This window comes from Necator americanus, chromosome IV, assembly GCF_031761385.1.
Source record: "Necator americanus strain Aroian chromosome IV, whole genome shotgun sequence".
Classification (NCBI taxonomy): Eukaryota; Metazoa; Nematoda; class Chromadorea; order Rhabditida; family Ancylostomatidae; genus Necator; species Necator americanus.
The window spans coordinates 17,323,435-17,336,620 of record NC_087374.1 but is presented as its reverse complement, the minus strand read 5'-3'; the positions used below and the strand labels follow the sequence as shown (position 1 = coordinate 17,336,620).

At 39.0% G+C, this 13,186-nt stretch overlaps 1 protein-coding gene across 2 annotated transcripts; it reads right to left on the bottom strand.

Annotated features, from left to right (window-relative positions):
• Nucleotides 1-1,981: 1,981 nt before the first annotated feature.
• RB195_001638 (uncharacterized protein) lies at nt 1,982-12,823 on the bottom strand (the record flags this gene model as incomplete). Of its 2 annotated transcripts, XM_064198527.1 has the most annotated exons (18): nt 1,982-2,037; nt 2,429-2,573; nt 2,643-2,771; nt 2,826-2,985; nt 3,046-3,174; nt 3,234-3,330; nt 3,472-3,562; nt 3,623-3,683; nt 3,865-4,051; nt 4,517-4,614; nt 4,786-4,881; nt 4,938-5,097; nt 5,162-5,288; nt 6,000-6,148; nt 6,299-6,473; nt 7,353-7,511; nt 12,473-12,678; nt 12,745-12,754. In XM_064198527.1, 18 exons carry the CDS (start codon nt 12,752-12,754, stop codon nt 1,982-1,984), a joined length of 2,235 nt encoding a protein of 744 aa, XP_064054408.1. The 2 variants fall into 2 exon arrangements, with proteins under 2 accessions (XP_064054408.1, XP_013297808.2); XM_013442354.2 differs by lacking the exon at nt 1,982-2,037 and having other exon boundaries at nt 2,406-2,573; nt 12,745-12,823.
• Nucleotides 12,824-13,186: the final 363 nt, after the last annotated feature.

Here is a 13,186-nt window from a genome sequence, read left to right as displayed (position 1 = left end):
TGACAAGAGTCAAGTTTTCCTTGTCTGCTGGTATCATATGGTGAGATATAATTTTTCAAAGTCCACAAGTTGATAATCAGAAAAAATCTTTTGTTGTCAACTTTGAGCATTTATTGATCCTCGAACAGCTTAGAAACACAACTTTATCAGGTTTATTTTGTAGTAGATAAAATATACTACTGTTTCATACTTTAACAAACTCCCTATATACACCTGTCTTTAATGCTAGAAGCATCAAAGTAGGTAAGTTCCAATTTTTTTCGAGTAGTGCCTGACCTCGTACTGATTTTCTTGGCGTGTTGTGTGGCTATTGATACTGTGATAACTAAAATCTTTTTCAGCTTTTGATTTTACATCAATAGCTGAGTTTTCGCGGTGTTACACCATGTTTGACTTTTCACTGATTTCCTAGACCCGTCTTTTTTTCGCACCTTTGCGAAGGCATAGCGCCTTCCATTTGAGTTACACATGTCGAGCTATGCAGGACTATGAGGACACCAGTAGCATAAACATGATACCACAAACACATAGAACGATAACAAAATGACTGTAATGGCATTTATTAAACATCAACCTAAATAGAATTTTACATAATCTAAATGAATACTGGCTAAAATCAGAAAACTAAGGCAAGCAAAAGATGTCATCATCAAAGTCGTACATATCAAAGTTGGTCTCGGATCTCTGTGATCCAGCAGCGTCTCCGCTTCTTCCGCCGTTACTACTTAATCCATTTGAACTCAGATCTGTAGATACGACACCGTTAGCGACACCGCCGCTGCTTGAGTACACGGCTATTCAAAGCGTCTCTGGCACTCTTCCATACTTCCACTTGGCATTTCTCGGGAATATTAATAAGTAATATTTAAAGAGCGCTTAAAACATAAATATTGGGTAGAGGTAATGATTAGACAAAAACACTGGTTACCCATCTCTTTTATGAATTCGACTTTGTCACAACTGGTGCGCCTCTCAACGGAGACCACTAAATCTGTTTTCAAATCCACGTAAACTTCTTTCTCGAGAGCCAATGCGAACAAATTTTTGTTTCCCTTTTTTTCCTTTTCATCATCTCAACATTTTTTTGAGACACAACGTCGCATCGTAGTTCCTCCCTAAAATTCCTGTTATCTGACATTTTTGGAAGCGTACTCTATTTCTGAGTACAATTATCGTGAATTATATTTGGCAGGAAGATCGCAACGAGCTCGCAGCAATTCACATACATTCTCCACCGATGCGTGCATCCTGTTTGGTCTCTGCCTTTCTCCGACTGCATATCCCAAATATTTGCCGTCCTCTCTTTCGTAGTCCGCCATGCTATCCCGATCAATAGTTAGGAAAGACCATGACACCGGTTCATATCCGGAATATACACAATTGACTTCATTTGTGGATGTTGTTGACCTAATAAAGAACAGTTTCACACTTATCGCAATACTTGTCGTTCTCGAAAACGCACTAAAATATCAATGATTGAGCATTTATTTCTTTCAAATAAAAAATCTGCAAAACCAGCAAGACATAATCGATCACGTGCACATTCAAGAATAAAACACACCTGGTAAGATACATGTAACCACTGGTCATTTTGACAAATGAATGTGAGACAGAGAGAAAAAAAAAGAAGAAAGAACCCCCGACAATCATTTAAAAGCAGTTATTTGTTGTTTTGTGAATTATGCTTGACTTCAACCAATAACAAACAGTCAGAAACGCAAGCATAAGCATAACATTGTTACTATTGATTTATAATAAGGCTACAGTAATATTGTGTAGTTGGGATAAGAATAAGTTGGGAAAAATGATGAAGATACGATTGATGACAGGATATCTACAATTTAAAAAAACTATAGGTTAGTCAATCAATCGATAGTTGTGTAGAAAACCCGTTCGCTCGCTGAAGCACCGCAGTGACGATTCTCCACGTAGGAGAATCGCCGACGTAGCGCGGAAGAAATCGTTGCAGTGTTATTGATTTTCAGACAGATGCGTAGAGCAGCGTGCATGCGACATGTTTGATGTGCGGCTTGCGCTCTGCGGTAAAAATCGATAAAAGCAAGATATGAAGCATCACATTTACGCAGGCAAGTGGAATTTAGAGACCACGAGGATTGAAATATGAGTTGAGATGAGGTAGAAGTAGTACTTCTTAAATGAATCTATGATTTCGTAGTCGCATGGATCATCTAATCAACCCAACTTTCAGTTCTCTGGCTTTTAGGGTGAAACACTAACAATTAGCCAACGTTACAGGGGAAAAAAATTTAACAGGTTAATAGGGAATTCACAGGAGAAAGGGTACAAAAAGTATGGGATAACCAGTATATATTTTGCGTAACTACTAAGGCATGAAAGCAACACTGAACAATGGTACATAGGTCTTTGGCTTGGTGCCAAAAGGATTAATGATGATTCAATGCCTCACGATAACTCATTTTGTCTAGATCGTCAGCGATGTCGGACTTGGAATGTACGCCGGATGTGGAATCTGATGGGGCCCCGCCCAATTCGCATCCACCGCCAGGAAGGCGGGACCGTAGTAAATGACAATAGGTGTCATAACGAAGGATCTGAACGGAGCTATCGATATTTCTGGAGCTTGATAGTTGAAAAATGTGGAGTGATCAAAAGAGGACTACCTCCTGAGTAAGATAACGCTCCTTAAAAAAGAACTCTTCTACAGGTCGTCCTTTCGCCTTAAGAGGTGGCGCTTCTTGTCGAACACGGGACAACTGCTCTCGTAATTCACATGCGGCTGATTCATGAGCCTGGACATAGCTTCACAATGTTTATTTAGCCACGTGAATGAAAAGATTCCCTACTTTTAATTGCTGCGCTAACGGCGCTGAACTGGGCAATTTCGGTAGTCGGGCCCTCGAAAATGCTCCTCCCGAACACGCAGGTGGCGGAAGAGCTCGGGATGAGAACCGCGCACAGGCAAAGTTTATTTGCATCACCCAATCCTCTACCTCAGCAGAGCTCCTGAAAAGTCAAATTCCAAACAAAACACAGGTTCCGCAAAAGCTGTTGCTATTTTCTCACGTCGTCTGGAACAAAAATTCTCCCAGATTGGCGGTTCTAACGCGAAAGATGTACTGTTTCTTCTTGTAGTCCGGAGCTGGTTCAGCGAATGCATGATGAAGAAGAATGGCATTGTTAAAAGTCTCATATCTGAACAAAATGTTAATCCAAAAACTCATGTTGCAATAATTTAAAGGGCTTTACCATACCTGCTTCGTTTTTTGTCGCTGTCATCTCGTCCCAAATATAGCACTAAACCTCGTAACCTCGCATACCATTCTCTCCATCCTCGTCTTCCAAACGGAGCTAGAAAAACTTGATAATGGATGAATATTTTCCTGAATTTTGCAATAGAAAAGCTTCCTCCGAAAATGAATGGCCCTGTAGTGCTACGAAATGGAACATGTGCGAATTTTGGGACAAGTGCATGCCGTAGTTGGAACTTACTTTTGGCGCCATCCGCATCATAAACACATTTGCGCATAATATAACCGCATTTATATTCAACTTGTGATTCAGGATCAACCTCAAGCAGCATCTGAAATCGATCAATAGGAGGAAATTCCCGATTAACGCTGAATTAATAGATAATTCTGACCTGACGCGAGACAAAGGAACGTTTTGAAGCAACCTTAGACGTCAGTGGTTTTTCGAATTTACTGAAAAGAAGAAGGCAATAATATACTGCATTCGCATACCTTGACAACAAGAAGATTAGATTTGAAAGAGAAGAGATGGAGTAGGTGCAAGAATCATTTTAAACAATATTTAAGCAGGAACCATAATTTTACTATATGTGGAGTCAATTATTGATTCATGAAACATAGTGATAACGCCCACCTCGCATGAACAATTTCGTTCTCCTTAATACTGTTATATAGAGCCTTGAGTAGATCACGTTTGTAGTGTACTCCAGTATGGGAGATATTATTAATAAAATCTCGAATTGTCATCTTTTTCCCCAAATTTTGTCCATGTAAATCGGAGTTCAATAGGAGTAAGGCGCATGTCAAGGTGTGCACGTCATCTAAAAATAAGAAGAATGTAATACTATTGACCAACTATTTAAAAAGCTTTGATGCTGTAGCATTTCAAAGATAAGGCTTGGGTCAAAAAGCCAACTATTTCTAGTTTCCTTCAGTTTTCTTTTTTCGTCACAGCAAAGGTGAAGAAACACCAACAATAGTTAGTTACACATCTGGTAGAGTTTTTGATTTCTAGTGAACCGCGAATGCTTGTTTTTTTTTTTTTAATTTACTGAGTTGTAACAATTCACGAAGTAAAAATCCACACACATTCACTCTAAAGTTTGCTATTATTAAATAATATCGAGGAGATGGTAAAACTACTCTATACGGAAAAGAAGAACCAAAAGGTTGTCGGAAAGACTTCAAAACATTTTAAAGCAATTTAAGATACTCGTAAAAGGAAAGAGGTTCAAAAAGCGTGACTAGAAACAATGGCTAGTGATTTGAAAAAGAAAACAACTAACCAACGGTATCAAAAAGACTTGGATCACACTGATGATAACGTGTAGAGAAGAAACGAAGAAGACGTTCACGTTCTGATGAATCTCCACGCAATTCAACCCTAAAAACTGAATATTTTTCGTAATTTTCGGACTCGGGTTCTCGTGCCATATTTGATACTTTTCTGCAAAAATTATGTGCCGCGCCAGAGTTCGGCAGAATTGATCCCGAAGGGAGCAACATACTGAAGAACTTCTATTTTGTTCCGAGAATCTATTTGTACACAACTTACCTTGACAAAAACTCTCGTAAAGCAGCATCTATACGTAGACTAGAGAAGAAGAATAGTTCTAGATATTTGGTGGTAACCAAAGCCGAGAACTCAGACCTAAACCACAGTTAGTTTGCAGTAAAGTAATCTGTATGCGTAACTTCAACTATTACCTGTCATTCAGCCTCTCAGCTACGTCCGCTTTGGTGCAGTCCTCTAGCCTAAACAATTTTGCTGCCTCTCTTGCTGCTTCTCGTTCCTCTTCCAGTGGACACTGCGAATCCGCACCAATTGTACCATCCGAACGGAACGATCCGAATACTTCATTGCCACCTAAGCGGGTGATTTGATTAGCATTGAATGCCATTATCAATTAGAATGACTGCAGTAGAAGTACCAGTTTGTTGTCTCCTTGTGTTCATAAGCCGTCTATTGCTAGGACTTGTCGTCGTTGATGCAGATGGTGCACAATTAATTGCATTTACCGTAACCGTTGAGTGTTTTGTCGGTGAATCAGCGGTTGACTGAAAATTTTTATTATCTCATATGAGTAAATCTGGAATGAAATTATTCAAGATAGGTCAGAGGATCTCCTTCAAAGAATGAGTCCTCCAAAAGAAAAGGAATGTAATTTTAGCAGTCCTCATTATATTTCTATGTACACTGGAGTAAAAGAGAACCAGTTTTCGCTTCTGCAATTTCCCTTACCTCTTTCTCTAGAACACTATTTCCCGCCTATCAAAGGAATACAGCCACGAGGTAAAAGTGTTACGTTCCTATTTCATTGGCAATCGTTTCACAACAATTTAGACATTTGAACCGATATAAAAACGGCTTGTAGAAAATCCGAAATCTTCAAAAGATATCTATATCCAGAGAAATCAATAGGTGTCTGAAACGTTTATGAAATCTGGGTAGAAGTGCGCCACGACCTCAAATTTACAAGAGTTCAGAAAACTAGCAACTACAGCGTTGCGTCAAAATGATACAATGTCTGCTTTTTCAGCGGTGGCAATCAGTGTGGTGGGACCCTAGCTACCACTAATCGGACAACAAGAGCCCCATCTCCCCAATTAGAACACAACAGCTGCCTGTCCGCAACTGTGTCAAGTTTCAGGTAGTTTTAAATGATAGTAACGCTAGCGATGTAGATCTATTAAGGACATCCCAGAGTAGAGAGTTAGAGTAGAGTCCAGAAAACTCTGAGAGCTTGAAACTGATCGCTTGCAACTCACAATAACAAAAGTATCCGAGCTGCCTGTCTTTTTATGGCAAATTTGTGGATTTGAAAATGCGGATTTATAGTATGATGAATGCATGGATGATTCCATAACTTGAGCCGTAGTTGCAGACGATGGAGACTCGTCGTCAATTGATGCGAAATCTGGAATAGGTTGCATTTCTAACACATCTCTGCAGAAAATATTTAGGAATCGAACAGGTGGCGATTTTTAGGTTCAACGCCGGCCCAAAAATAACTCACTAGTTCCTATAACTTTTTATAACACTATGCTAATCTCGTGCAATTACCCACCTCCATTGGTATGTGAGACAGTTCCCTCGGATTTTTCCGAGATTACCGTCGGGGATACGGTAGCGCTGGGCGGCTTTTCATCGACAGTTGGTGGTGGCAGTACGATTGACGATGGAGAGCCGTTGGACAGATGCGGTGGTGAAGTACGTTCAGCAACTTGATCTGGGCATGAGACCTACAAATAATACAAGTGATGACATTAGAACAGTATAACCAAAGCAATCGACTAAATTGCCTCCTCGATGGCTTTTTTCGCGCTGAGAACCACACTGTGTGGATTTAATCTCATGTACTATGTGTAAGCTTAGAGAAGTTCATCCGAGCGTACGAAAACTAAAGAGATAGGACGTCCAGAATGAGGTCAGTGATGGTGATAGAAATTTTGCAAGAAACACTCTTAGGAAAATTTCATAGGATATAAGCAGAAAGTTCAAAGTAATCCTACAGCGCCTAAAAATATCCAGAAAAAGGGGAAGAGATAGAAATTATAAAAGAGTATAATTTAGAAAAATGGAAAAATAATCACTTACATACATACAAATTTCATTATTATTTTATTTTTAATTCTCAACAGGTTAACATTCTTTCGTTTGAATCATTTTTCACTTTTTCTTTATAAGATTTGATATAATCTAAATTAAATAGGAATGCATTTGTTCTATTTATATTAAATAAAAAGACCTCTACTAAACAGGAAGATAAAATAAAGCCATAGCAGAAGAATCATCACCAGAGTCGGGGGAACACCTTTGTGTGTACAGCTTTTCAGTTGTTGACTTATGTAAAAATTCAGAAATCATCAGTTCGCCGGAAATGAGATTTAAAAATTGTTTAAAAGTTTTAAAAAAAGAGAGAGCGAGACAAGCAGCGAATGACCAAGAGAAATGTATGTTCATGTGTTGTAGTAGCGTTTGAAACGATGCGTATCCATCACGGTTGTTCAGTGGCCACTAGGAACACCTGTTCTTCACTGTTACTCGAATAATTCGCATCTCTTTCATCAATGCATGTTTATTTGTAATAAAACCAATCAATCAATATGTATTGAGCATACCTGTCGCTGCGTGTTAACCGTTTCCGGTTGACTACGTGATGTTGGTATTCGACTGCGCATACTTCTACGTACAGATGGAAACTCGGACAATGTTGGCGCTGGGCGTGGTTTAGGTGTTTCGAGAATTTGCGTGGATGGTGGTAATTGATCGCGAGCGACCTAAATGAGTAGCGATGATTCTCGGCTTATCTGTAGTACCCTGAAAAGATCACAAAACAGAAAAGTCATATTTTCACGTGACTGATAGGTTACACCTCCAAAACTTCTAATAAAAAAGAAATAATAAACTAAATAATAATAAAATAAAAATAACTAATTCTAAGATAAGCAATCAGTTACAGTGCTCATTCCACATACTCAATCCATTAATATATGGATAATCATATATTCTACATAGATTCTTTTAGAATTAAGTAATTATTCTCAAAACCTATACTCCGCATTATTATACAATATATATTATATCTACTTATTAACAGCTCTATGGATTTCAGAAGTGTCAGAATTGCAGTCTAGTACATAAAGATTACCATAAGCACTCTTCTTCGAGAAAATTCCCCACTGTAGTGTAAAAAAGAACAGAATTTGGCAGAAAAGGCAAGATCGCTCAATAATGATCAAGTAACTGAGGAAGCTCTACTAAGAAGATGAAAATCTGTTCCGCTGACATCCATTTAGCCCCCAGACCACAATTTTGCTCCGCGCAAAAAATTATTGATTGGGCTTATAATGGTGTTTGGCACAGAATTAATAAGCACAGTTACAAATCAATGTTCCAAAATATTTGTAGTCGATTATGTCCCAGAACAAAGCAACCTATGCAATAATGAACACATGCACAAAAACAAGACGAAACTGGTAGTTCCATTACGATGTTTGCAGTTACGGAAAATAATCGACCTCGAGCAAAAAACTCGAAAACGCGCAGCGATTGAATGCACAGAGAGCTGGTCGATTGCACAGTAATTACAGGGAAATTTAGCATTTTAACGCTGTGTTTGAGTGAGTACACACACAGACGCATGCAGCAATCCTACGTCTGGAACCAGCTCCTATGTGGAGCAAAGGACATCTTTGCTAGAGGAGTAGGCAGAGAATTTGAGGAGGAATACGATTCCCAGAGAGAATCAACGTCGAAATCTGCTTGTCAGTGCGCATAATTTCTTTCTGACTAGTGGCTGAAAACAATCAATCGATTGGTGCTAAGTAGAATTTATGACTTGATCGTAATCGTAAACGAGGACGGACTTTCGAATCCTGGTCACCACAACGAATACAACGATTCAATTCGAGCAGTATTTTATCCGTTGAAGAGAACTCAAATAACGATGAAAGGTAAAGTATCCGTAGTTAATAGATCTGTTCAGGACGCGTCAATCCATTTGACTTCAATTCTGAATCCTTAGCGGTTTGTGAAGTCAAATGGATTGCGTACGCAGCTTACACAGCGTGTTGTGGTGGTCAGCAGATGTATCAGGTAAGTTTCTTTCATCCAGCCAGACAAAACCGGAGCCTATCTATCTTTAGTGGGATCAAGGCCCAGGTTTCGAAGTATCGGTAGTGCAGCCACAGCCGAAACTTTCACTGGCTGCGCTACACCTTCCCCTACTCAAAAGAGTTCTGGTACTAGTAGCAAGTAATTGCTAAGACCATAAATACTTTACATCTACGATCCTGGAGGGTAGCAGCAGCTGGTACCTCGTGGAGCTTATTCCATGAATCTTCTACTAAATCAGCCTAAGCAGCGTGCACTCTTTTTCAAGTACTTTCAAGTTCGTATGACAAAAAAGAACTATTAAAGTCTTTGAGTAGTTTCGTTGCGAAAATACCAGTAGGCAATATTTACGGTTCCACACCGATTGATGTATGACCGATTTTGGGTGCTAAAAAACGAAACATCTTTTTTTCAGTTGGAAATTCATCAATGAGTTGTCGCTGCAGATATTCTGAAATCCTTGAAACGCGTTTTAGATCTGAACTGAGTGCAATCTAGACCTCGTAACTCAAAAAAATTAAAAAAAAAATTAAAAAATTGATCTAAAAAAACACCACAGTGCACTACTGTAACTAATTCTACAAGCAGCATTGGGATTGATTGTTCGTGAAAATAAAAGGGGAAGTAAAGAAAATCATAACTAGGAGAATTTAAAAAATTGAAGCAAAGTCCCTTGCATCAGATAGAACTGGATGGACGAGGACGTGGATACCATATCTTGTTAACCTTGCTTCAAATTTCTGTAAGTAATCCTACATGATCACAGCTTCCTGAGCTTAATGTACTTCTAGCTATGAGATGAATTTAACTTCCGCAGTTTTGATGCTGTATTCTTCATACTATTCAAAATGGCAGAGAACTAGACATGTTCTCAGGTTTCAAGTGGAACAAAAAAGGAAGAAAAGACGCTGAAACCTTTAGAATCCACTGCTTCAAATGCTCAGATGAAAATTCTTGTTATTTTCTTCTTCGTTTTCCAGTAAAACGCATTGGCGCATCCCAAATGCATTGATACTCCTGTGACTTTATCCTTCTTTATCCTTTTTTGTAGGAAGTCCATTCCAGTTGAAAAGCTCAGCTCTTATTCCTCTAAGTCTATCTACACTATCTAATGTAACGATCAAAAGAAGCTCAGATAACCATTCAGTTAACCTGTCCTGATATCCATGAAAGTAATGTCCTCTCATGTTTTCTTTGCTGCTTTTAAAGGCAACATATTACGAGATTGGTCGAGTGGTGGGTTGCAAGTATGAGCCATGCTCAAATCCTTCTAATCGTCCTGAAAAACGATGTGGGGATCGGACCTAGTTCATACGAGGTACGTTAGGACGCGACACGCGTGAGTGAGCGGTCGGAAATCACTGTAGTTTTCTCACAAGCCTCTTCGAGTAAACCCAATCAACCAACGTAGCTCGTGGGAACTAAGGCCACGCCTTTTTCAAGATGGGGTATCGAGCGTGGCCAGGCTCAAACTCGTAATCTACAACCCGAAATTTATATTGTCCCTCGCAGACCGCAACACCGTCGATTTCGTGACATGCTGCTTTTAAGTCGCTTTGTTCAAAACCGCAAATATTAGAAAAGAACTTTTCCCCCTACGAAAACAGCAATTTCGAGCACAATGTCCCCATTCGCTTATTGTGTAAAGCGTCGAAATTAAACACTACGGCCTCGGAGAACACTCTAAGTTCAAGAGAAAGCTTGCACTTTTTTTCATGACGTAAAACCATGAGAAAATCAATATTGGTCAATTCGCAAGTCAATAATGAGAATATTAATTGGTAGATAGAAATGAAAAAAAAAACAAAATGCGGGAAAAATGAGGACTTTAAGCAACACGCCCACCAGAAAAAACAAAGAAGAAAATTTCCTCAGAATCCAGAGTAACTGCACAATCAATTCCAAGTAAAGGTTAGTAAAATAGGGAAGATTTGTGGAACAAAAGCTATGAAGGATTAGAAAGTTGGACCCAGGTCCGAATTTGAATAATCGATTGCATCGCCCATTTCAGCTTCTAATGGATGAAATTAGCCAATAGAGTCAATAAACAACCTCGTGTATAACTATCCAGGAATGAGAGCAGGGTCCGAAAGCTCATGAAAAATAGACTTATTGTTTGAACGATAACAGGTGAAAGAAGGAAGAGAGCAAGACTCAAGAGGTCGTTTTTTATTACACTACATTTATCTTTGGTTTCATATTGAATCTCTTACAAAAAATAAAACTGAAGTAAAATTTTTTTATATTCAAACAGAAAGTTTCAGTACAAGATAAGCTGATCCAGTTTATGCAGCGACCTAAGGACGAACATAAGTGATATTCGATGGTCAGGAGACAGTAATAAACAAGTTTGTTTATCGCCGATTGACTGACATTTTACTTCCAGACATGTGGTGCTCCTTCCTCTCGCATTTATGTGGAATATTCTGGGAAAGGGGAAAAACATGTTTTCAAAATTTATATAGCAAAATCGCAAGAATTATTACAAACAGAAGTCACCTTAATCTTTTCATCAGAGGGACTAATATTTCAACTCTCTACCGACACATTCCATTAAGATTAAATAGAAGATGCATCTTAAGAAATGAACGAAAAAAGAAACTCTAGTCCTTTTCAGATTGATTTTTCTTTGTATTCCTGATTATATTTCACTCGAGTATCAGTCGTTTGATCAACTAAAGTCATTCCCACTTATATTCTACCTATCTTTTTGCCTTTACTCCCCTTCATTTTCACTGAATCACCCCTACTTATGGTGAAATGAATATCACTCTCACACGGATAGAGATAAGTGCCCCAGATGAATAAAATATGCAAAAATACTTAGGTAAAGCATAGTCAGCTTGTATGGATTTTTTAATGCAAATGTACATACGTAGACAAGAAAAAAGAACGGAATATCAATGAGCTGTTTCGAGGGTCCATCTAATAGCTACCGTAGCAAGATCGTCACATGCGTAAATTTATTTCAATTTTTTCTCATCGCATTCATTATTACGGTCTTCTGAAGACCATTACGAGCGATTCATGTGTAAGAAATGGCATTCGATTGCATTACTAAGCTCCAGTGAGCTACACGCCCCATCGCCTTTGAACTCACCACGAAATAGAGAGATGTCAGAGATCAAAGAAAGGTAATAGAGAGGGTCAATACCGTATAAATCGAACTAAAACTGATGATCCCTCAACAAAGTTGTGGCTTCTCTACATTTTGTGCATTTGCTTTTATTAGAACCCGAAAAGGGAAACCCTAATCCTTTCCACCTTTTCAATTTTCTAAAACCCCGTACTCCCACTATTTCACGTCGCTGCACCAATCAAATGTTAATTTCTCAGCCTTGGCGCATTGCATTGCACAGCATTAAATCATGGACTTGTACAAACCCCACATTATATTATTAAGACCTTAGAATTTTGCTTTGTCCCCAATTTAATTAATTAAACACGCTCCTAACTGAACCTTCGAGATTCTGTCCTACTGTAGACTTCAAAAAAGTCCGAAGTGTATTTTGGCGGCCAGGCCACCCTAGGAAATCACGCGACGAAAAATTATTTTCATGAATTTTCCTTAGAAATCTGTTGATTTTACAAATAACTTTTAATTGTAAGATTCAAGATTGCTTACCTTAGCATAGTTTGGCGAGATATGATGGTTGAGGTTCAAGATCTTGTCACCGGTCATCACAAAAGCCTCACATCGCGGGCTACGCGTTGTCGAATCGCCGCGAGCGAGCGACGAAGAGTCGCAGGGCGAAGACGTCGGCGACGACGGGTACGTCGACAGGGCCTCGCGCGCGCCCGACTGCGCCACAGCCGCCATCCGGAACCCGTCTGGAACGTGACAAATGACGTCAGCGTAAGACTAGCCAACTCGATACAAATTGTTTCGACACGCACCAACTTCCATAAACGAATCGAACGAAATGAATAGTAGGAATTGAGGTGAGAAAGTGGAGGTAAGCAATGATGTTCGCATGTTATCAATTAAAACTGACTTCCGTTGATTGCTAAGATGGAATGTGAATGGACAGATTGATTGGTATAAGGGAGTCGTTTTAACGAAACTAAACAGATTTGCAAGTGAAAACAACGGAGAATAATATATACACACTAGCATAGAAGTGTATCAAGATATCATATAGAATACATGTAAGATAGACCTGAGGTGGACATTTTACTAGATGAAAAATGAAGGCTCTCACCAACGTTAAGTTTTTATAGGGGAACTTTTTTGTCCACAACGATTCCAGAAAAAAATTACTCCAGATTCAACCACGCCATGAAATCCTCGAGCAAAAGGACAAAAGTAAGGACAATGAATAAATTCTGGGACCATACT